The 22,056-nt window shown below is 50.8% G+C and overlaps 1 protein-coding gene across 1 annotated transcript; it reads left to right on the plus strand.

The window, feature by feature from the left end:
* Window positions 1-3,457: 3,457 nt before the first annotated feature.
* On the plus strand, window positions 3,458-12,949 carry Cplx2 (complexin 2). Its single transcript, XM_051171501.1, has 4 exons — window positions 3,458-3,700; window positions 10,603-10,720; window positions 10,845-11,020; window positions 11,616-12,949. Exons 2-4 carry the CDS (start codon window positions 10,690-10,692, stop codon window positions 11,811-11,813), a joined length of 405 nt encoding a protein of 134 aa, XP_051027458.1. The 5' UTR covers window positions 3,458-3,700; window positions 10,603-10,689; the 3' UTR covers window positions 11,814-12,949.
* The last annotated feature ends 9,107 nt before the right edge of the window (window positions 12,950-22,056 follow it).

A 22,056-nucleotide genomic window follows, 5' to 3' on the forward strand; every position in this document is an offset into this window, starting at 1 on the left:
TGTGGAAGTCCTAGCAGTAGCTTTCCTACTTGGCTTCCTAATGAACATCTAAGGCACAGCCAGACCATTTCATGAATCTTTCCAAACCTGGTTTCCTCTCCCTGCTTGCAGCCCTCTGTGAGGACGGGAGGCTGCCTACTTGTACCTTCCGTGCTCACACTCACTCACTGTAAACTGGATTAGAGAGGTGGGGAGCTGGGGGAGGCGGAGTAAGAAACACAGGAGTCTGCATGATATGAGCGCTCTGCTCTGGAAGTAAATATATGATGTGTGTTAGAAAAAAAAAAAAACCAAATGATTATAAATACCAGTGATATATGTGCATGCTGCAAGGGTTCCACTTGCATAGGCAGTGGAATGTTAAAACATGTCAGAAGATAAGCAGCCCAGCGTGATATAAGGCCCATGGAACCCGAGCCCAGAGCAGCTGGTATCCTGGCTCTACTCGAGACTCACTTTCTCCCCCTGGGCTTCAATGTCTGCATCTTGTCAAAATTAAATGAGAAAGTGCGATTTATGTAAAAACCCCAAAGTTGGCACCTCGGGCCCTTTGGGAACGTAGATCATTAGGGGATATCTGGAACAGTCAGCCACTTTTCTTAAGTAATAACAGGATCTTGGAACCATGTCTGGGCTGTTCACCTTGAATAGGGAGAAAGGACCTCTCTACCACACCTCTTTTGGACCATGGGATGTGACCAGTAGCTCTGTGCCTTACCCCTAATTGATCAACAGGACAAAGCTATCAAAGCCTGACTGAGCTGAACTTCTGTTCATCAGTAAGATTTCTGCAACTAGGCTCAACTCGTGCCAGATAATGAGAATTTTTTAATAGATTCACAAAAGGCTTGGATTCAAATGTAACTGTGCCTGGATGGTCCTCTTATCCAACTGCAGCTAATGGCCTCAAGACAGGAAGTGCAGGCATGGCTTGGCAGCATCAACTGAGATCTGGGTCTTCCGCATAGAGCTTCAGTCTGCCTCTCTTTACCATCCTCATTTCCCTAAGGTCATCTCCTTAGGGCAATGATTTTTTTTTAAATTAACTTAAAAAAAAAACTAACTCTGGTCTTTTTTTTTTTTTTTTTTTTTTTTGCAATGATTATTTATCCACTCAGCAAGCATACCCTTAGCATCCACGGTGCCAACTGTTAACATGAGTTGATTTCAATAAAGCATATTCTTAAACCTTTCAACCTCTCCATCCCCAGTCTAGCCTCTTCCCAAAAGTGATATCCAGGCGCTTACCAAAGCCCATCTTAAAGTGCAGCACCCAGGACCGGGGTCCATCTTAAAGTGCAGCACCCAGGACCGGGGTCCATCTTAAAGTGCAGCACCCAGGACCGGGGTCCATCTTAAAGTGCAGCACCCAGGACCGGGGTCCATCTTAAAGTGCAGCACCCAGGACCGGGGTCCATCTTAAAGTGCAGCACCCAGGACCGGGGTCCATCTTAAAGTGCAGCACCCAGGACCGGGGTCCATCTTAAAGTGCAGCACCAGGACCGGGGTCCACCTTAAAGTGCAGCACCCAGGACCGGGGTCCACCTTAAAGTGCAGCACCCAGGACCGGGGTCCACCTTAAAGTGCAGCACCCAGGACCGGGGTCCACCTTAAAGTGCAGCACCCAGGACCGGGGTCCATCTTAAAGTGCAGCACCCAGGACCGGGGTCCATCTTAAGTGCAGCACCCAGGACCGGGGTCCATCTTAAAGTGCAGCACCCAGGACCGGGGTCCATCTTAAAGTGCAGCACCCAGGACCGGGGTCCATCTTAAAGTGCAGCACCTAGGACTCAGCTAGGTCTTTTTATGAAGCTTAAGTTGGATTTTGATCCTAGCTTGATCACTGTCCATGTCAAAGGCAAAACCCCAGCTGTAGCCAGAGTGCTGCTGGCACAAGGCCCCGTTCACAGGACATGCTGCTGAAGAACTCCTAAAATGGAGGGGGTGGGGATTGCGCCTCTTGAAATGACAAAATGTCAGATCTCTTGGCTTAGAATTCCCCTCAGGCATTAGTAGCAAGTCTAAGTCACTCTAATCAAACAGGAGTGGGCACACACATAGACACACACACAGATGCACACACACACACACACACACATGCACACACACACAACTAGGTCACCTTAGGAAATGACAGGGGAATAATGAGCTGTGCTGTGCGGATGCCCCAACAGAGCTAACAGAGAACTCCGCCTTTATACAAAGCTCCCAGTCTGAATGGGGAGAACAGGTGAGCTTCACAAAGGTAACTCTGCAGGAGAGCTGGCGGGGTGTGTACATCAACATCTTCTGACTTAAGGCTCCCCCACTTCCAGGCATCTGCTGTGAACCCCTTCCATCCTCTCCTGGATACTGCCCTCCTGCAGCTTTCCCTCCTGGGAGAAAAGCCATCCCCTCTCAGAATCAGAAGCCATCTCCACTCTGACATAGCTCTGATGGATGCACAGCTTCCAAAGGCCTGGTGCAAGGCCCTCCTCCCTGGAGCCATTTCCCTACACCTGGAGCCAGATTAAAGGAAGAGGTTGAGAGCCAATTGATGGCAGGTAGAACAGAAAGGCTCCTTAGGAGAGAACAAGAGAAGGGAAGCAAGTGTGAGAGGGGAAGAGGCAAGGCTGAGCATGGAGTAAATGCTCCCTTGTCATCCCTGAGTCCCTTCTCTTCCTTCGGCTTGGGAGAGAACCAAGTGCCTTCTAGAATAACATTACCAGAAAACTATGGCTTCCTCAAAGGATAACAGATCTCCAGAGGACAAGGAGCGGCTCGCCTAAGGTTCCCCCTGCAATTTTGCAACAGTCTTTTGCTTCTGGGTCCAAAGCAGAGAGTCCCTCACCCTTGGGGAGGGCCTTCCTCTTTCTGTGCACCAATGGTTCTGGAGAGAGCGGATAGCAAGACACTATGGTCATAGACTGCAGAAATGGTCTGACAGTGGACTACCCAGTCCAGAGCTGTTCACAGGCAAGACACAAGCAGAGAAAGGGGGTGACTGAAGCAGGGGTTCTTCTAGGGAAGTGGGCACCCCAAGAGGAGTCTATCTATCTATCGTAGTGTGCCCAGAGGAGCCAAAGAGAGCTTTTTTGCAGAGGTAATTCCTTTGTTTCCGCTTTAAGAATCCTTCTTTCACTCCTGCCCCTATCACCCCTCTAAAGCTGCTGGCTGGGGCACAGGAGTTTGGAAAGAAGCCTGGCTGAAGGCAGGTCAGGTCCGTGGGGCTATCTGGGAAAGGAATCACACGGTAGACAAGGAAGGGAACAGAGAAAGGAGGAAGTGGGAAAGCAGGGAGAATAAAAGAGGGGGAAAGGAGAGAAGAAGGAAAGGAGAAGGAGGAGGAGGCAGCTAGAGGAAAAGGAGGGGGAGAGAGGGAGAGGAAAAGAGAGGGGGGAAGGAGGGAGGGAGAGGAGAGAAGAAGAGAGGGGAGAGAGGGAGAGAGAGAGAGAGAGAGAGAGAGAGAGAGAGAGAGAGAGAGAGAGAGAGAGAGACGTTTTGAATTTCCCTTCTGGAAGAGAAGCAGTACAGCGTCAGGGCCTGGCTGAGGGGCGTGATTGGAGGGCGCCTTCGGCATCCGCCCGCAGCAGCCGCCACGGCCCCGGCTCGCCTGGCGGAGTTACACTAGGAAGCAACGCGAGCTGGCTGAGCACACTGCACCGCCTGCTGGAGTCAGCCTGAGCCCTGCAGTGGCTTAGACGGCTGCTGGGACCACCAGGTCGGTGCTGGCTGTGGGCCGGGGAGGTGGAGCTGGGCTGGGGGCAGTAAGGAGATGCACTGGGCTAGTAACAGCGGGGGGGGGGGGTGCGGGAAGCCCGGCAGTGCGGCTTTGAGGGGCTCCTTGAGACCCGGGGTGCTGCTGCCCTGGGGACTGGAGCCTCTGCCCTCTCGCCGTGGTGCTGAAGGGACAGCTCCCCGCGGAGGCCAGAGGGAGGGTAGGTGCTGCGGCAGGCATATCTGTGGGCGGGCGGGCTTGCACCCAGAGTGGAGAACAGTGAGAATGAGGAGACTGGACCGCCCCGAGCGCGGAGACTCAAGTGTGAACCTGGAGAACAACTTCGAGCCCGCAAGACTAGGGTGGGGGACGTGGTCCTCGGCTACTTCGGGGTGTGGCTACCTCTGAATCCCTCCCAAGCCCTCTGCTCTAAGAGCAGAGAGTCGCCCCGAGAGGTAGAGTTCAGTTCCGGAGGGAATCTGAGGGTGGCAGTGGCCAAGTGAAGGGGAGGAGTGCCCACGTCGGTGTCGGGGAATAGGGCAGAGGGACTATTTGTCCTCTTTCCGCAGGAGTGATGTTGGGGCAGCATAGCTCATGTGGGGGTAACAGGCTGCTCCCCAGTCTCAGATCGCCCCCTCCCCAGCAAAGTTCAAAGCTGGGGCTCAGAATTGCGAGTGTGTGATGGGGGAAGGGGACATACAGTGGCCAAATGAGAGCTCAGGCAGAGCTGTCCGGAGTGCTGGTCTTCATGAGGGCCCGGGGAGCAGCGCCTGGGAGGCTGTCCTCTCTTCTGTGGAGGGAAGCCCTCGCCACTTTTGTGACCCAGACGAGCCATTCCTCTCACTATTGCTCATCCTCGGCTTCCCTTTCTCGTCCTTCCCCTCCCCCAGGACTTCTTGCTTCCAGAGGCAAGACGTAGGATGGGGAAGTAGGGGAGACGTCCTCTGTCTCGGCCACCGCCATTAACGTGGAGCCTCTTGCAAAAAGCAACTGAGTGTTGAATTGAGTTGTGATTGTAGCCCGTACTCGAATCATAAATATCAGAAAAACAGCCGCAAAGATAAATACTGCAGGTGTTCGGGTGTGCGTGTCAGAAGGAGGGGCCGGGTCCCCGAGACTCGACGGAACAAGTGCCTTGGCAGCCTTTTTGCCTGGGACTGACAGCAGGGGTGGAGGGGGTGGTCTGGAAGGAAGGTAAGGGCCAGTGACTGGCAACATGGAGACATTTGCATCAGCCTACCTACCCCCCCCCCAGCCCCACCTTTTCCCCCAATCCAACACTCCACCAGCAGCAACAGCCTCCACCCCCATCCGCACCCTTCCCGCGAGGAAACAGACGGCGGCTTACCGCAGCACCGCTGAGGAGCGCCTCCTGGCGGTGAGGTCCAACTCCTCAACTGCACACAATCCGCAGGGATCTCTTGCAGTACCACCGATATGGTGGCTACAGGCACATCAGGTACACACACGCACACACAACCCGGTGGGTGTCTAAGAGGTTCAGAGTCAGACATGCACGCTCATACTTTGAGCCCGTGCACACAACATTAAATTCCACTGAGCAAACATGCTGAGGATATCCTGTGGGGATTCTCCAGATAGGTGAAATAAATTACACACAGGCAACAGAGACGCTCCTATGATGACAAAAGAATGTCACCCAGATAGCTAGAGCATGAGTAAGAGGCAGCACAACTGTCCTAGAAGTGCCTTAGCTCTCACAGAAGCAAGAATCCATCCTATCTTGTCAAGAACTGGAACTGCACGGAGGGAGCAGTGTTGGCAAAGGGTTTCAGAAAGTTAATGCTGCTGCTGTTTGTGGATGGTTATGGTGACAGTGAGGATGCTCACTGCGTGCCAGACACTGGCTTAGACACTTGGTTTGCATAACCTCAGTGCTCGCAGCAGGCCTTGCGCACGGTGTCAGCTGTCTCTATTTTACACATGAGGAAACATTAAGTACTTAAGATCATTTAATAAGTAGTAGTACCAAGATCTGAGGCAGCAGGAATGAGGCTAAGCAGTGCTCAAGCTGTGGGAGTAGTGTGCCCAAATCACCCTGCCTCAGGTGCAGATGGAAATAACATTGTGGGGGGTCTGGTTAAGACACCGCAATGTACAAGGGATGAGAAATGAGAGGCAAAGAGAGGTGACGGGTGCTAGACTGCAGGGTTTGATGGTTGGAGCACAGACTGTGTGGTAGGCTTCACGCGGCCACAGGAAGCCAGTGCAGGGCTGTAAGTTTGCGTGAGCAAATCTGCCTTTTAGGAAGACTGATCTAAGGGTCATGTGGAATACAGGTAAAAGCTAGAGGAGAGACTGAGCCATGAGCCAAGGCAGTAAAGCAGTAGGAGGGAGGAGGTGAGAGAACAGTGTCCAGAATTCTTCCCTGTGCCTCTATCCCAATCATACTCACCAAGTCCTTGCGTGTTCTACTGTGCAGTTTCTACCCTCCCCAGTTAAGTGAAGGCTGTGAGAGCCAGTGTTGGAGAATACCCTTGTTGTCTTCCACGGCGACTGTTAGACAGTAGGTACTCAAAGAGAACAGGATGAGTAAGTGAGTGTGTTCTGGTGAGAGATACTGACTGGATGTGTTTGGTTGAAGCGATTGTAGCAAGGCATCCTGGAGGGCAAGATGAGAGCCCAGCAAGGATGGGATTAATCTCCCAGAGACCGAATTGGAAACAGGCGTGTACAAAGACACACAGCAGAGGGTTAAAAATGTGCAGGCTGGGGAGAGAAAGACGTGCATATATGTGGCTAACTAAGGATCCGAAATCAGTAGGCACAGATGGGAGGTTTCCATGGGAGGAATGGGGGAAAGAGGATGAGAGTTTGCCTGGAGAAGGAATTAGCAAAGAAGAGAAGGGGGACTAAAAGACCTGTTTGAGAAGGCTGGAAACCACAAGAGTGCTCGGTCATGGAATTCAGATCTGAGAAGGCTGGAATTAGGGGGAGGGGAATGATCAGCATCAAATGCTACAAAAAGAGAGAGGGAGGGCTGTGCACACTCCCAGCTAAGCAGAGGTCTTTTAGCTCCCCTGATCATGATAGCTTCCTGGCTGTGCACTAAGACAGCACACCTCAGGAGTAGTAAGGCTTTACCAGGAGATGAGGAAGCAGTGTGGGGAGCTGCACCAAAGGGTAGAGGGTCAAAGTTCAAGTTCAAGGAAAGGGTTGGAAAAGAGAGTAGACCTAAGAGACTGTGAAAGGGCACTCAAGGTGTCAGGAAGGCGTGATGATGAATAGATAAAGGAAGAGGTACAGAGAGAAATATCTAGATCAGCTTCACCTGGGAGGAGTTCCCTGGCGCTAGGAGAGGGGAAGTTGCAGGTGTATGCAATAGCCATCGTTAATCACTTTAATAATAGCTTTCATTTACTGAGCACCTGTCACGTGACAAACACATCCCACAGATGATTTCTAACCTTCAAACTGGCTGGCTGTGTAGCCTTCCTTTTATAAGGAAGACCCAGTTTCAAAGAGCTGCCTCATTGGAGGAAAAGGCCCCTTCAACAGCATGCCTGGCCTGGAGGGAAGTCTCGGGTTAAGAGGCAGGGGTGACACAACCAAGCATTAGGGGGAATTCAGGGAATCTTGCGGGAGAAGAGGGAGGAAAAATTGTAGGAGTCAGAAGGGCTGGGGACACCACAAGGAAATGACCCACAGAATCAACTAGGCAGGGCTCAAAGGGACTCACAAAGACTGAACTGATAATCAGAGAGCCTGTATGGCCTCTGCGATATGTGCTGTGGCTGAGTAGCCTGGTTGGTGTTCTTGCAGGACTCCTAACAATGGGAGTGGGAGGCTTTCTCTAACTCTTTTGCTTGCTTTTTGGGCCCTTTTTTCTTACTGGGTTGCTTTGTCCAACCTTAATATAGGGAGGAGTGCCTAGTCTTATTGTAACTTGCAGGATTAAGGAACAGCTTGGGCCTCAGAAGTCACTTCAGATTATCTCAACCATACAAGCAAAGAGACTGCCTCCCAGCTAAGAGGGCCATACTAAGATTAGACGACAGGATTTTGGAGTGGGCCCAAGAATGACTTAAGACCCACCTGGAGATGTAGGCATTGAGAAGATTCAGTCCTTGAGTAGATGTGTTCTGAAGATTAGGGGGAGGGCAGCAGTCATGACCATTGCTGGATGAAGGCATGAACGAGAAAGCATCTGGTGGTTACTGATCGATGGAGCGTTGCATTTGAGTAGTGTCCACAGAACACCCAGAACACAAATGCATCTCTTAACTTTTTTTTTTTTTTTTCACATTTTCCCACAGGCAGGCACTCACACACAGACACCTCAGAATGTAATCCGCGTGAGGGCACAGTTTTGCCTCTCTACCTCATGGACACATCTTCAGTGCCTAAGATGCTGACTAACACATGATAGGTGCTCAATTAATCCTTGTTTTGGGGATCTGGCATCCAGATAAGATGTCTAGGTGTTGTTGATCAGCAAAGCAGGGGCTGAGGCCAGAGTCTGAGTTACAGAACGAAAGAGGGAGGGGCTAAGGGTGCGTTGCTTGCACTGGGGAAGGATGTGGAACAGCATCAGATCCCACAGGAGACTTTCCCGAGTCAGGGATGGAGCTGAGCTTCAGCCCAGGTGTCCTGCTTTCCCGTTTGAATCATCTCAAATTAGAGACCTACGTCTTCCACTACCACCTGGTGATTCTTTGAGCTCTGTTTAAACACTGAGTAGAAACTCGAAAGTTCCTGAAATCACTCAATTTGTTCATTGTTTCATTTCCTGTTCTTAGAAATTAAGTCTTCTCTTGAGGTCTAAAATCAATGGGAAACATCTCGACAGAGCTGAGCAACCTTCACACTCAGTTTCTAGGTCAGGGTGGGTCCTCTTGCCTTTGCTGGAAAGCCTGTGTTCCTTGTGGGCTTCATGAAGTCCCGTAAATATGTATAAGTTCCCCCTTCACCTCCAGACACTTGTTCTGTGTTTTCTTTTCATTTAAAAGACAGTACAAAGATCACCTTAGCACTGCCCTATTTGGAACAAGCTAAAGCATTTCCAGACTCAGCCCCAGTCTAGAATCTATAAACCAGTTATGCCTAGCGCCAAACCCATGGGAAAATTTTCATCTAGTATGTTATGATTTTTTCTACCAAACGATCTCATTAAGTGATCTAACCCTGTAGATACATCCTTGGATCCCTCATTATGAAGGACTCACAGTCTGCTAATGATTTTCTCATTTAGAAAGAAATCTAATCATCAGCGAATAGCCTGTGACCTTGAACTAGACTCAGTTGCAATCATCAGCAACTGAGGGTTTTCCAGAACCCTCTTTTTTTTCCTAGAAAGTAATAGAGACTTGAAGTCCATAAGAGATTTTTAAAAAGGCCCTGGGGCTGGATGGGCCTTGTCCCAGTTAACCTCCAACCCATACTGCATTTGGGACAGTTCACAGAAGCAGCCACACAGAACAGGGAGATTGGCAGCAACCTTGTCTGTTGAAGAATCAGTATGACGAAGGGCTGGAGAGAAGGTTCAGAGGTTAAGAGCTCTTGCTATCATACCAGAGGACACAGGTTCAATTCCCAGCACCAACAGCCATGTGTAACTCCCATGCCAGGGGCTTTGACACCCTAGGCACACGTGGGGTACAAAGACCATGTGTGCGTTAAAGGAAACATTTTAAAACATTCTTAAAGACTCAGTACAAACAATTAAATTAGAGCCCTGGGGTCTATTCTCAGAGATGTGAAGCCTCTAGTGTGAAGCCTCTGGCGTGAAGCCTCTGGTGTGAAGGAGCGTCCTGTACTCAAGTCTGCGGTGCCTCCACCACCACAGGATTATGTTATCCATACTGCATTCCAATTATGACTTTATTTGGAGAAAATCTTCTGAGACAAAAAAACAATAAAAAAAAAATAATAAAAACTGAAGACCAGTAATTTAGGGAGGAGGCTAGAAAAGCTAAGATTAGCAGAATGCCTGCAAGAAAGGCCCTCACTCTGTGAAGGCCATAAGCTCTGAGATGATAATATTCCCAATGCCCTCATGTGTAATTCAAAATAAAAATAAACATTAAGCTATGAAACACAAAACATATATATGCTACAATAACAAATAAGTTATTTTTTCATTTGTCTAATTTCCAAAGTCTGGCTAGGTTTCTACTCATGTTAGCTATACCCTTTTTTTTTTTTTTTCATGCACCCCTGATTTTCTGAAGCCATGAGCATATGCTCATTTTCTTGGTGAGTTGAACTAATGGCCCAGGCTGGCTCCTGTCTGCTCTCCACAGTAGCCCTGGCCCTGCCTCTTCCATTTCAGGAAAGAGGAAACTGAAAACATAAAGAAGGGAGGTCACTTGCTGCCGGTCACCTGACAGAAAACGAAAGAGGTTATCATTAAAACACAACTCTTCCAAGCCCAAATTCCAGTCTCATTGCAATCCTCCTGGCTTCAATCAAATTAGAAGAAAAATGTTCAAAATGAAGGCTATAAAATAGGAACCAAGGCTGGAGAGATGCTCAGAGGTTCAGAATGTACACTGCTTTTGCAGAGGACCCAGGTTCTATTCCTAGCACCCACATGGCGGCTCACAACCATCTGTAACTCCAGTGCCAGGAGATCTGACGCCCTCTTCTGGCTTCCACGGGCACTGAACACACATGGTGCACATAACTACATGCAGGCAAAACACTCATATACAAAAATAAAAATAAATAAATGCTACTTTTAAAAAATAACATAAAATAGGAACCAGAAGCTATTTAATTGCAGATCCATGCCTGGTCCGTAATATATTCTCAGTAACTACAGGGCATTGAGCCTTATCCTTAGTTGGTGATGCCCTGTCAGAACAAGGCCGCCATGTGCCAGTCTCTCCCACCTTGCCTGAGAAGACAGCTTTCCATCTGACCCTTCCTCATCTTTTTTGCAGGTGGGCTCATCTCCCAAAGGCAGACCAGCAGGAGTGCTGAATGCAAATTCAGCTACGGGCTAGGGAGCACTAACCAAAGCCTGCAGGATGGACTTTGTCATGAAGCAAGCCCTCGGAGGTGAGCCCTATCACCTTTCCCACGTACCCTTGACCCAGGAGAAAGCAAGCCTCAACCCACCTGCCTTCCCCCCCCCCCAACTGACCACACCCTCTTCCTCCCTTGACCCTCCTACATCCTGTAGGGGCCACCAAGGACATGGGGAAGATGCTGGGGGGAGAGGAGGAGAAGGACCCTGATGCACAGAAGAAGGAGGAGGAGCGACAGGAGGCCCTGCGGCAGCAGGAGGAAGAGCGCAAGGCCAAACATGCCCGCATGGAAGCCGAGCGAGAGAAGGTCCGGCAGCAGATCCGAGACAAGGTCAGCATCCCCTGCAAGCCCCACCTCTGACTCCCCTGTACCCCAGATCTCATCTTAGGCCCGATTCTCCCCCGAGCCTCACTCTCATGAGAAAAATGAGTCTTGGGAACACTCCCTCAAGGATTGTACAGGAACTAAATACACACATGGAAAAGGCAATGCCAGGTGCAGAGCACCGCCCTATGCCAAGCACCGCCCTATGCCGTTCATTTAGTGTCTGGTAGCACCATGCCGCAAAGCACAAGTAACCTTCCATCAGTCAGCTGGTTGTGTCACACACACACACACACACACACACACACACACACACACACACACAAAAGTGCCTCAAAACATAGGGAGACATTCAATATTCAGAACTTTGAGGATTTCTAAAGGACAAAGGGATATGATGGGTAAGTGCGGATTTTAACAGAAACTGTGTCATGATCTTTCATATCTGTCACCTGCTAAGGGCTGGGCTCAGTTCTTCAGGGAACTGTCAGATAGCTCCTGGGTGGTTTAAACGCGTTGATGAGACACACGGCCAACCCTCTCCCATTCCTGACTTGGCCTCATGTCCCTCTCTGTCCCTCTCTGTCCCTCTCTTCCCCAGTATGGGCTGAAGAAGAAAGAAGAGAAGGAAGCAGAGGAGAAGGCAGCCATGGAACAGCCCTGCGAGGGAAGCCTGACCCGACCCAAGAAGGCCATCCCCGCAGGCTGTGGGGATGAGGAGGAGGAGGAAGAGGAGAGCATCCTGGACACAGTGCTCAAATATCTGCCAGGGCCGCTACAGGACATGTTCAAGAAGTAACCCATCCTCTGCCCGCCCCATCCACGTTACGACCTTTTTGTTGTTGTTGTTGTTGTTGTTGTTAGTCTTTTCTTTTCTTTTCTTTTCTTTTCTTTTTACTCAGATAAGTCTCAGTTCCAAAGGGGAAAACCTCAGTTGGCCTCCGCCCCCTTTCTCTAGCCAGGGACTCCTCCCCTCTCCACTCCTTTACACTCCCTTCATCCCACAGTTTCTAGTCTTGTTTCACTCCCAAGTAGCTTTACTCCAGTGGGGAGCACCGAACCCAGAGCCAAAGGCCCTGAGTGCCCCTCCAGAAGCCCATGGTCTATGTTAGTGTGGTGACCCCCATACATTCCTTCATGCTCCCCACTGCCAGGAGGACCACTGTCCCCAGCCAGCCAAAGCAATGACACATTCCAGCCCTGCCCAGCATGCTGACCTTTGGCCTCTGAACCCCCAGTGGGAGTCCAGGTCAGGGCAGAGGCACTGAGAGGCCTGGCTCCGAGGAAGGCTGTTCAGAGTAAGACTGTCCTGGGCAGTGTAGCCCTGAGAGGCTCTAGCTGGGTCTGGCCAGGTTAGAGTCTGGGCAGGAGGCTTGGGCTGTCCTCTTCCCACTTCCTGGTGCCATTTACCAGGAGCACAGCCCTCTCCCCGAACCCAGCCTAAAGAGAAGCATGGCCCCTGCCAAGCTGCTCCCTCCAACTGGATCCTCTTTGGACTTTAGCACATCTGTGGAGGAGCCCAGGGCAGGGCAACCCCTTATTCTCCCTCATCTGACTTAGGTCCTGGGACCCCACTGCCAGGCTAGGCCCTAGTTTGCCAGCCAAGGGGTTGCCCAGGCCCCCAGAAAATACTTGGAGCCATCGGGCAGTGATGGCCTGTGCCATGGGACCCCCTCATTGGTACAGCCAAACTGCCCCCATTCCTATCCACCCTTCTTCCCTTCCACGTCCTGTCCTTGTGCTTCCAAGTCCTCATTGTCCCCAGGAGGACCCTTCTAGGCCAAGCCTCAGAGAGCTGGGGAGGAGCCAATTCCCGCCTGACAAAAGACTGCCCATTCACCCAACTGCCCAAGAATCAGCTCTCCTCTGGGATGTGTAGGACTGGCATCTGTCCTCACACCCCTCACTGTCAAGGTGTCCTGCTCTGTGACTTGTACAGCATTGGAGCAGGGACAGAGGGGGGAGGCACAAATGAGGGATAAACGTGTGTGCCCTCACACACCAGATACTGTATGGCAGACCCGTCATGCACTACATAGGGTTAGAGCGTGCTGTGTCTTGAGATTGCATGTGTGTTAGTCATCACACCTCTGTGTTAGAGGGTCCTTTATATGATGTACTCTGTGTCTATATGTTTGTGGGATTTGGCATGCCTGAGTTTCAGACATGTGCTCAGTGTGTGCTAGCCATCTCATGCGTTTAGAGATTGCATGTGTTAGCTCGTATATGCATGTATTTCCAAAATGGCATGTGTGTCAAGAGTGACAGTTACATGTTAGATGCAGAAAACATGTGTTTGAGAGAACTGTCAGATAGGCCAAGACTGGTGTATGTGGTGTGGATGGGTCTAAAATAGGCAGTTGTGTGTGCAAAAGTATGTGTTCAGAGAGCAAGAACCAGAACAAGATGCCACCTCCCAACCCTTGAGATCATTAGTCACAGATGGCCACATCTGACAGGAGACCTTACCCTTGGCCTAGAGTCCTCCCACCCTTGGGGGTTTCCTACCTGAGGTCCTCAGAATGCTACTGGGACAGACCCAGGCAGTGCCCCAGGAAGCCATGCTGGGCCCCCACCAGGGCCTATCCCAAAAGCAGGGGCCTGGGAGGGGGCGACTTGCCCACCCCCAGAGTCCCTGTCCCACTGGCCCCAGTTTGCATTCTGCAGGTTTTCCATTTTAGTGGACTTACACTTTTATTTCAGAGAAGACACGTGTCTTCCTGGTCTGTTTCCAATAGTTAAAGCCATATCAGTTAGACCGCAATACTTTAAAGATGAGACTGAACAATCCATATGTTTAGGGAACCAGAAAAGTCCCCTGGTCTGCCCCTTCTCTAAGGAGCAGGGCCTTGGCAGCTCCAGCTTCCGGGACTTACCCTTCCCCCGACCCTGACCCCCCCCCCCCACCTTCTTGGGCCCCTGTCATCTCACAGGGGGCCAGTGTTTGTGTCTATGTCTGTGGTGGGGAGCCATCTTGCACCCCTGTTGTCTGCTTGTTTCTGTTTTTTATCCTGGGCAGGATGGTCATTCTCAAGAGCCTCGGGGTCCTGGGCCAGAGACAGGCAGGGACCAATCCAGGGGCCCCAGGCCTCCCTAGACCCTGAGTGTGACTCTCCCTTGAAGACAGGCATAGATACCCATGATAAGACTTGACAGGGACCCTTAGACCTCAAAGGTTACAGTAGGGCAAGAGCAAGACCCAGGGAGCTGCAAACAAGCAAGGCACCCAAGCCATACAAGAAACCCACTGGGCCTGAGAGACTCCAGACCCTTCAACAGGTGTCCTTGGTGGTCTCTACAGCTCCTCTGGGTACCCAGAGTGGGCTCGGGGCTTTTCAGCCCCACTTGGCACCTCCAGGCTGGGCCAGCTTAGTCTAGATCTAAGTCTCCCTTCCACTCCCAGGCAGCAGATTTTGAGGTCTTTTGGAGGTGGGGAGCAAGAGAATTTCTACTTGGTACATACCTGCTTCCACCCACACAAAGCCTAGAAGAATATAATGATTGATGTTTCTGGGGAGAAAACAATGGGTGACCCTTAAAGGATGCTGTGCATGGCACATTTGTGGGAGGACAAAAACTTGGGTGCTTGAGCAGGGGAAGGGATGCTCATTCACCTGCTGTGCCTGGGGCGGGAGGGGTGTGTGTGGCCCACAGAATGAGCAGATGAATATGTATCATGCAGAAATGTCATATGCATGTGACATACTGAGAAGAGGCCACACACACACACACACACACACACACACACACACACACACACACCATGGTAGATGGCTGGAGAAAAATGAGGTGCACTGCTGACACGGGCATGTGCACTCTTGGGAAAAGCTACCGTGCTCCTGCACCTGGAAATCACCACCAGAGAGGAGAAAGGGAGCTTCTCACACAGGACTTCCAAGTGCCTGTCCTCCATTCTAGCTCCAAAGCACCAGAAAGTGAATCCTTAGCAGTGAGGCTTTGTGAGTGCTTCCTTCAACGGAAGTAAGGTCTATAGGCAACCCCAGCTATATGAGAGAGGGAGGGGAAAAAATGAGAGAGCAGGAAAGAGGCAGAATATTGCAGCCCAGAGACCCCTCGCACATGAGGTAGGCGGGTGAGCAAACAGACCATCCTCAAGACTTATAGCTAGAGTAAGGATGGCATGGTATTTCCAGCTCAAGGAGCACCCAACACGCAGCAAGCAGGGTTGTCCAACCACAGCACACCTTCCATCTTTCTAAGACTTAGCCTGCCCTTGCTTGCATTCGGAGGCTTAGGGATCAGACTGGCTCCCATGGGGGGGATGTCTCCCAGGTCTAAGGGTATGCCTCCCAGCAAACGTCCCCTGCTCTAGTCCCCTTTCCTGTTGTCCTACCCTTTTCACTGGGGAGAGAACAGAGGTGCTCCTGCTGGCCCCAGGATGGGGGAGGGGAGTCCTACTGAGACCCAGGTGAGATGGACCATCCTGCTCATGTAGGGGAACCTCTCCCACAGCTGTGCTCTGTCCTTGTTGCTCTGCTTCCTTTAAATGTGTCAGTATCTGGGGGAGGGGAGGGCCACCTCCCCGCACTCCCTTGAACCTGACCAAAAGCCATGGCCATGCTCCCCACTTTGTATGATGCAAATGCTAGATGTATAAAACCAACCATAACAACAAAGGAAAAGACCTTGTACAGCAGCCTTCCGCCTGTCCGCCTGCTTCTGTCCCTTAGCACCACCAGTGACAGGAGACAGCCAACCCACACAGTTCAGGATACCCCCAAAACATCCTCTGTCATACCCCAAGCTTCACGTCCAAGACACTGTGGAAATGAATCCACTGGACACTCAGGAATCCAATGGAGGCCAACGTTAGAGCCGGCCTCTCAAGGCCAAGTCTAGACTCTCAGAGGGAAGACGGGGGAGGTTGTGCAGGCTGACCCTCGAATCCCATCCCAGACTACCCTTCTCCATTCTTCAGGGTGTGGCACCCTGAGAACACCATGAACACAACAGACCGGCAAATGTCTATCAGTTTACAAACACGGAGGGGGCATCTACTCCCCGCTGAGCCTGGGAGGCTTGCGGGAAGTTGAGGGCACACGGAGAGGACAGCATTCAGTGTTCCTGTTGGGCACGGACACACTTTGTTGAGGGCTGAGGATCAGACACACTTTTACTTCCTTCAGTCAGACCACATAACCAGCCCGAAGTGAGGCCCCACCTCGCCCTGGCTTCTCCGCATTTCCCATTGTCGTTCATAGGGCTGTCCCCACATACGGGTCTGCCTCTTCACTCTCGCTCACCCTTTTCCCTGCCAACCCCAGCCCCAGCTAGAGGGTCTATCTAAAATGCAAGCAGCCGCACGTCATCCCCTGCCCGGCACCTTCTGCCCGCCTGTAGGATGGTATCTGCCTGGGGAACAGCATCCAGATGGTCAGAGTGGCCCTGTGTGGTCTGACTCCAATGATTCCCACCTGCTAAGTCAGAGCCACACCCACCTCAGTGGTCCAAGAGCACCCAGCCACCGCCCCCCCAAATCAGTTCTACATCACATTTGCATAAATTACCGTTGCCCCTCCTTGTACCCTTGGCTCAATCCTGGAGCTTCTGGAGATCTAGTTATAACATCCCTCCCCTCTGCAAAGTCACAGAGATGGCTGCCTGTCTCTTGACCACAGCAGAGTCTGTCACCATGCACACAGAGCACAAAGCATTATAGCTTTGTGTTGCAATAAAAAAAGCCCTGAGCATACAGACAGGCACTGCCTCCTCTGCAGAGCAATCTTGAGCAAGACACTTAACCCCTCTAAGCATCTGCTCACAAGGGAAATGGGATGATAATAATTATTCTAACCTCCACTGTCGTGAGGAGTAAGTGGAGTTTTGCACGCACGCCCTTATCGTTGAGTACCAGGCACTCATCAACGAGCACTGTACACTCTAGTTAAGGTCTGTGCCTACACACATCTCCCCCACAACTGCAATCTCGCCCAGTGTCTGTGGGTCAGGAGTCTGAGCACAAGGTTAGCTGGATTCTCTGCTCTCGGGTCTTCATGAGGGTGCTAGCAAAGTGCAAGCCTGGGCTGGGGTCCTCATCAGAAGGCTCAGCTGAGCAAGGATCCCTCCCGAGCTCCCACAGTCGCTGGAAGAATGCAGTTGCTAGATGCTGGCTGGAGAACGTCCATTATGCCTTTCCCCGTGGGCCCCTCAACAAGGCAGCTCACAACATGAATCTTGTTCTACCCAAATGTGCAAGATTTCTAGCAAAATGGAAGCCACAATGTTATATCACCTAATTGCAGAAAGATGTGCCCCGTGCTTTCGGCTAGAAGGAATTACAAAGTTCTTCCTAGACTGACGGGGGGGGGGGGGGGGGGGAGGTGTGGGTAGGGGGAAGATTGCCCCAAAGTAAGAATACCAGGACTGAGCCTAAAGCCTCCCTTCCTCAGAACGTGCCAGAGTCTCAGACCATCGCAGGCAGAGCCCCGGGAGGTAATGAAGGTGATTCATGGAGGAGCAGCCGCTGCTGGGGAGTTTCTACCACGAGTTCTGCAAGGCATATTCAGGCCCACAACCCGGGAAAGAAAGATAATGAGGATTTCAGAATTCCCTGGGAGTCCACCACACAGTGGACTCTGCCAGCCCCCCTCCCCCAAGACCCAGCTGGTTTCATGATAGCTCAGCCCAGATGCCTCATGCTTCTCTCCCCTCCTTACAGTGGATCCCAGTGCACCTGTACCGTCACGTCGGATAAACATCACCACCCTCCTGGTTTTTATTGTAAAGTTTTTTCTCCTAGGCATCTTAATCTCTTGGCTAAATCAAACTGCTACATGCTTGGCACTGTACTAGGTGCCAGGAATACCAGCCAGCCAGCCCAGTCCAGCTGGGATGCTCCTTGCAAAGGAAGAGACAGGCCAATTGCTCACCATAGGATAGTCAGTTACTCAAGGAAACTCAGGCCTTTGGTGAAGGCTCCCTGGAGGAGGCAACAACTAAAATGAGTCTGAAATGAGGAAGAGACCGTTTAGTGGAGAAGTAAGGCACCCCCGACCCCGGTACCAAGAGCAAAGCTAAAGGGGAAGTTGGCGACAATAGCAGTCGGATCCAGGAGGTAGGAAAAGAGAAAGGAAGGGTGAAAGATGTCTGCAGGATCTGGCTGAGCTGTTGGTGAGAAGCAGAGTCTGGGCATAAGCAAATGAGGTACCAAGCAGTAGAATGTGGGTTCTACCTGCAGGCTGGCAGGAGCTGCTGGAGGGTATTAAGCAGGGATACAGACAGAGAAATGTCTTCTCAGATTGAGAGTAAGAGGTTGGAAACCCAGAACCCAGGAAGGAGATAGTGCAACGTCAAGGTAGAAGATGCAGCCCGATTGTTGCCGGTGGTGACGGTGTGCGATGAAGCTGGCAGGATGAAGGGATGATGCATCAGAAGGCGAGTGCACAGGACAACATGTGCACAGAACAGAGGAGGGAGGCATCTAGACCGGGGCCTGTGTCTCTGCCTTGATGACAGAACTCTCCAGGATATGGAACACGGGGGGGGGGGGGGGGGGGGGTCAAGTTGGTGGAAGGTCATGGGTTTGCGTATTCTGGGTTCAAGTCACCTAGGTTGGACTCCAGAGGAGTAATCTGTCCTCCGTGATGGCTTACTCACAGGGAGCCCAAATGGCATTTTGCATGGTCTAGTACCCCTGCTGGAAAGGATTTTGGCCACTGACTTCACCACAGGACCAGAAGATCTCAAAGTCTGGAGTGGGCTAGAGGGGGATGAAATTCACACCTGTTCTCCTGTGCATTCAGCAATCTCTTGGTCAGGGGTGCTCTTGTGCTTGCATTCTCACAGTGTCCTGGAGCTCACTCTAATTTGAAACTGCCAGGAGGCAAAGGGTTAATGAAACCTCCTTCAGTATCTCACTAATTGACTGCAAAGCCCAGCTTCTAGACCATTCACTTAGCACTTGTAATTAATTGGGGTTTCTTGCCTGATCTGAAAGATGATTTGATACTGCCTGAAGACAATATTTTCTCAGCTACGCTCCTCTGGTTGGAGACATCTTTCACACACAGCAGCCTCTGCATCCATGCTGACCTGGGTACAGATGCAGACTCTGGTCCTTCCTCATTGTGTGAGCTCAGGCAGGCCATCCCCAGCTCCAAGCATAGAGCTGACAAGTACTTTAGGTTCATAGGTTTCAGGAGAGGTTGCATCGTCATCTTAGTCTGCAGATCTAAAGCATCCATCCATCCGTTCATCTTGAGGCAGGCCCAGGGCTCTTCAGCTCCTGGTGGTATCAACTCCCTGATACATTCACTGTATTCAGAGATATATTTCCAAACTTGGCATGTCTTTGTAACGGTCATGTTAATACAATAAGCTGGGGAGAAAAAGGGAGTCCTACCCCTCCACCAACACTTGCAATGTGCCATCCACAGGAGCCAATTGCTTTAAACACATAACCTCTTGAGCAATTGGTGGGTTCAGTGCTACCCTGACCTCATACATGAGAAAGAGAAGCTTCAAAGTTGTGTGACTTTTCCTGGGAACACATGAAAAAAAATGTCTGTTGACCTCAGATAGGGTAACAACAGACCCCAACCCCCCCAAAAAATGACTCCATCCAAGTCCAACTTGGTGACCAATGAGTGAGTTGGGGTTATACACATGAGTGTAGCCAACCCTTAGCAGCTGCATCAGCAAAAAGCCTCACCTCCACAGGAAAGACAACACACAAAAGCTACATTCCATCTCTGAAAAACAGCCGCCTCTCCTGCAGCAATTGTTTGCTGTCTGCATCGCCTTGGGGGAAGGGCTTTGTGAGTCCTGTAGGTTTCATGGCCTTCCCGGTACTTTTTGTGAGGAAATAGCTCTGCAGAAGAAGTAGATGCCTGGCGTGGAACTCAGACACGTGCGTGTAATAATGTCTAACCACCAAGGTCACAGAAGGTCCTGGAAAGGATTAGATAAAAGAATGCCAGTAAGTCTGGCACTGTACTGGCACATACTTTAAAATGAGCAGTCATGGCTACTAAATGTTACCATGGATACTCTATCAACATTGCTGATGAGAAAAATAAAATAACAGGAGAAAGAAGAAATGGAAAGAAATCAGGCAGCTCCATCTCCAGCCATCCAAACAACAAATCAGAAAGCTGAATAAGACACCAAATCTGCCCCAGGTCTTTTCAATGTAACAATACAAAACAAGCTGAGAGGATGATAATAATCACTGTCCCCTTCAAGGCGCCTTCCTGGGTCTTAAAATTATAGCAACGTATTATAGTTCTTCATCTGTAGCTGCATAACAAACTTAGTGGCTTCAAGTACTAAACATTTGCCTTTCTTTGGGGCCATGAATTCCGGAGGAGGAGCCCTAATCCACACAGGGGTGTGCAATTAAGTGGCCATCAAGGTGGCAGCCTGGGTACTGGGCATGGTGGTGGACGTCTTTAATCCCAGCACTCAGGAGGCAGAGGCAGGGGGTATCTCTGAGTTTGGGGCCAGCCTTGCTACATATCTAGTTCTAGCCCAACAAGGGCTATATAGACCTTGTCTCAAGGACCAAAACAACAGCAATCAGGGCAGCCTGGGCTACAATTCAGATGTGTCCAGATGGCATACACCCGACACAGCTAAGGCACAGCAGTGACAGTCCTGGCTGTCAGCAGGCTTCCTTACCAGGGAAACCTCTTTGTGGAGCCCTTTGAATGCCCCCCAAACACTGGCCACTAGCCACCTTGGGAAAGAATCATCCAAGGAAGCCAGGTAAAGCTAGAATGTCTTTAAGACTTCTCCAGAAGCTATACCCTTCAGATCATTGCCTCTGTAGTATTTTGTCAGTCCCTGACACCTGCTCTGATTCAATGTGGGAGATGCTGAAGAGCATGCATCCTAGAAAGAAAAATGGCTGGGGACTGGGCCGTGTTGGGGGCCACCTACTGCTTCACAATATGTACCTCAACCTACCTTATAGATCTCTCTTCAAGGCTTAGTCAGCAAGCGTGCCTTCGTTTATCCATTCATACAGTAAAAGTCTTTTGTGCCGTTCAGCCTTCAGCAAACCCTCCTCAGGAGCCCTTCCCGTCGTCAGGCCCACCTTTAGCCCATTAGGCCTACCTTTAGACTCGCATCTGCCAAGCTCATGAGAGCTCAGACTCTGTGTGTGCTGAGCAACACAGTCAAGCACCAGGAGACAACTTTTGGATTTCTTCCCAGGAAGCCTTGTTTGGAATTTGGGAGCCACTCAACACTGGGTATTGCATTTCACCTCTTAGGAGTTGCATTACAAAAGGATAAGGCTTCTGACGCCAAATTAGCCACGAAATGTATTAGAATGCCTGGCCCAGGCACATCAACTTCTCGGTAAATGATACCTAAGACAATGAATACTACAGATCTTCCTCAGGCACGGTGGCTCATGCTTGTAATCCCAGCATTCAGCAACCTGAAGCAGGAGAGTTGTGAGTTCAAGGCCAGCTTAGGTTACATAGTGAATTCCTAGGCCAGCATAGGCTACATAGCAAAACTCTGCCCCAAACAAATAAATAAGCATAAAAAACTAACAATACTGCAATTATAAACAAACTGAGATTATAACACACACACACACAAGCCTTGGGAGAGAACACTGGGTTCTTGGACCCAACACCGGCCTTCAGCTCATGCCTGCTACCTCCTCCCACAGACTAGCTGAGCTCTGACTTGGCTCAGACAGCCCCAAGCTGCCTGGCTGCCAGCCCTAATCAACAGCTCCAGCCAAGACCTCAAATTGATTTGCCATCGTTTAGCTGGGAAACAAGAGCTCTTCTTGACTCGCAGCCAAAACTCATTCTGCGATGGCAGAGTGGTCACCTCCATATAAGTGGGATGTCCAGAGAAAATAACAGAGATCCGGAACAAAAAGTCTCCATCCAACCGTCCAGAAGCTGGGGCCAACCGCAGCTCCGCCTCCAGCCCCTGCGCCTGCCACGTGTGTCTTCCCGTGGGAGTTTATACCCACCTGTGCCTGGCCAGATACAATGTTTCTTAGGCTTCATAGTACAGAGGGATGGACCTGGGAAGTCTTCGAAGAACTACAGTGA

Source organism: Acomys russatus, chromosome 3 (assembly GCF_903995435.1).
Source record: "Acomys russatus chromosome 3, mAcoRus1.1, whole genome shotgun sequence".
Classification (NCBI taxonomy): domain Eukaryota; kingdom Metazoa; phylum Chordata; class Mammalia; order Rodentia; family Muridae; genus Acomys; species Acomys russatus.

Bases quoted from the DNA above. Each gene is read 5' to 3' on its own strand.
- Cplx2 (XM_051171501.1), top strand. From the start codon at position 10,690: ATGGACTTTGTCATGAAGCAAGCCCTCGGAG. The intron at 10,721-10,844 runs GTGAGCCCTATC...TACATCCTGTAG, and splicing joins CATGAAGCAAGCCCTCGGAG to GGGCCACCAAGGACATGGGG. The intron at 11,021-11,615 runs GTCAGCATCCCC...TCTCTTCCCCAG, and splicing joins GGCAGCAGATCCGAGACAAG to TATGGGCTGAAGAAGAAAGA.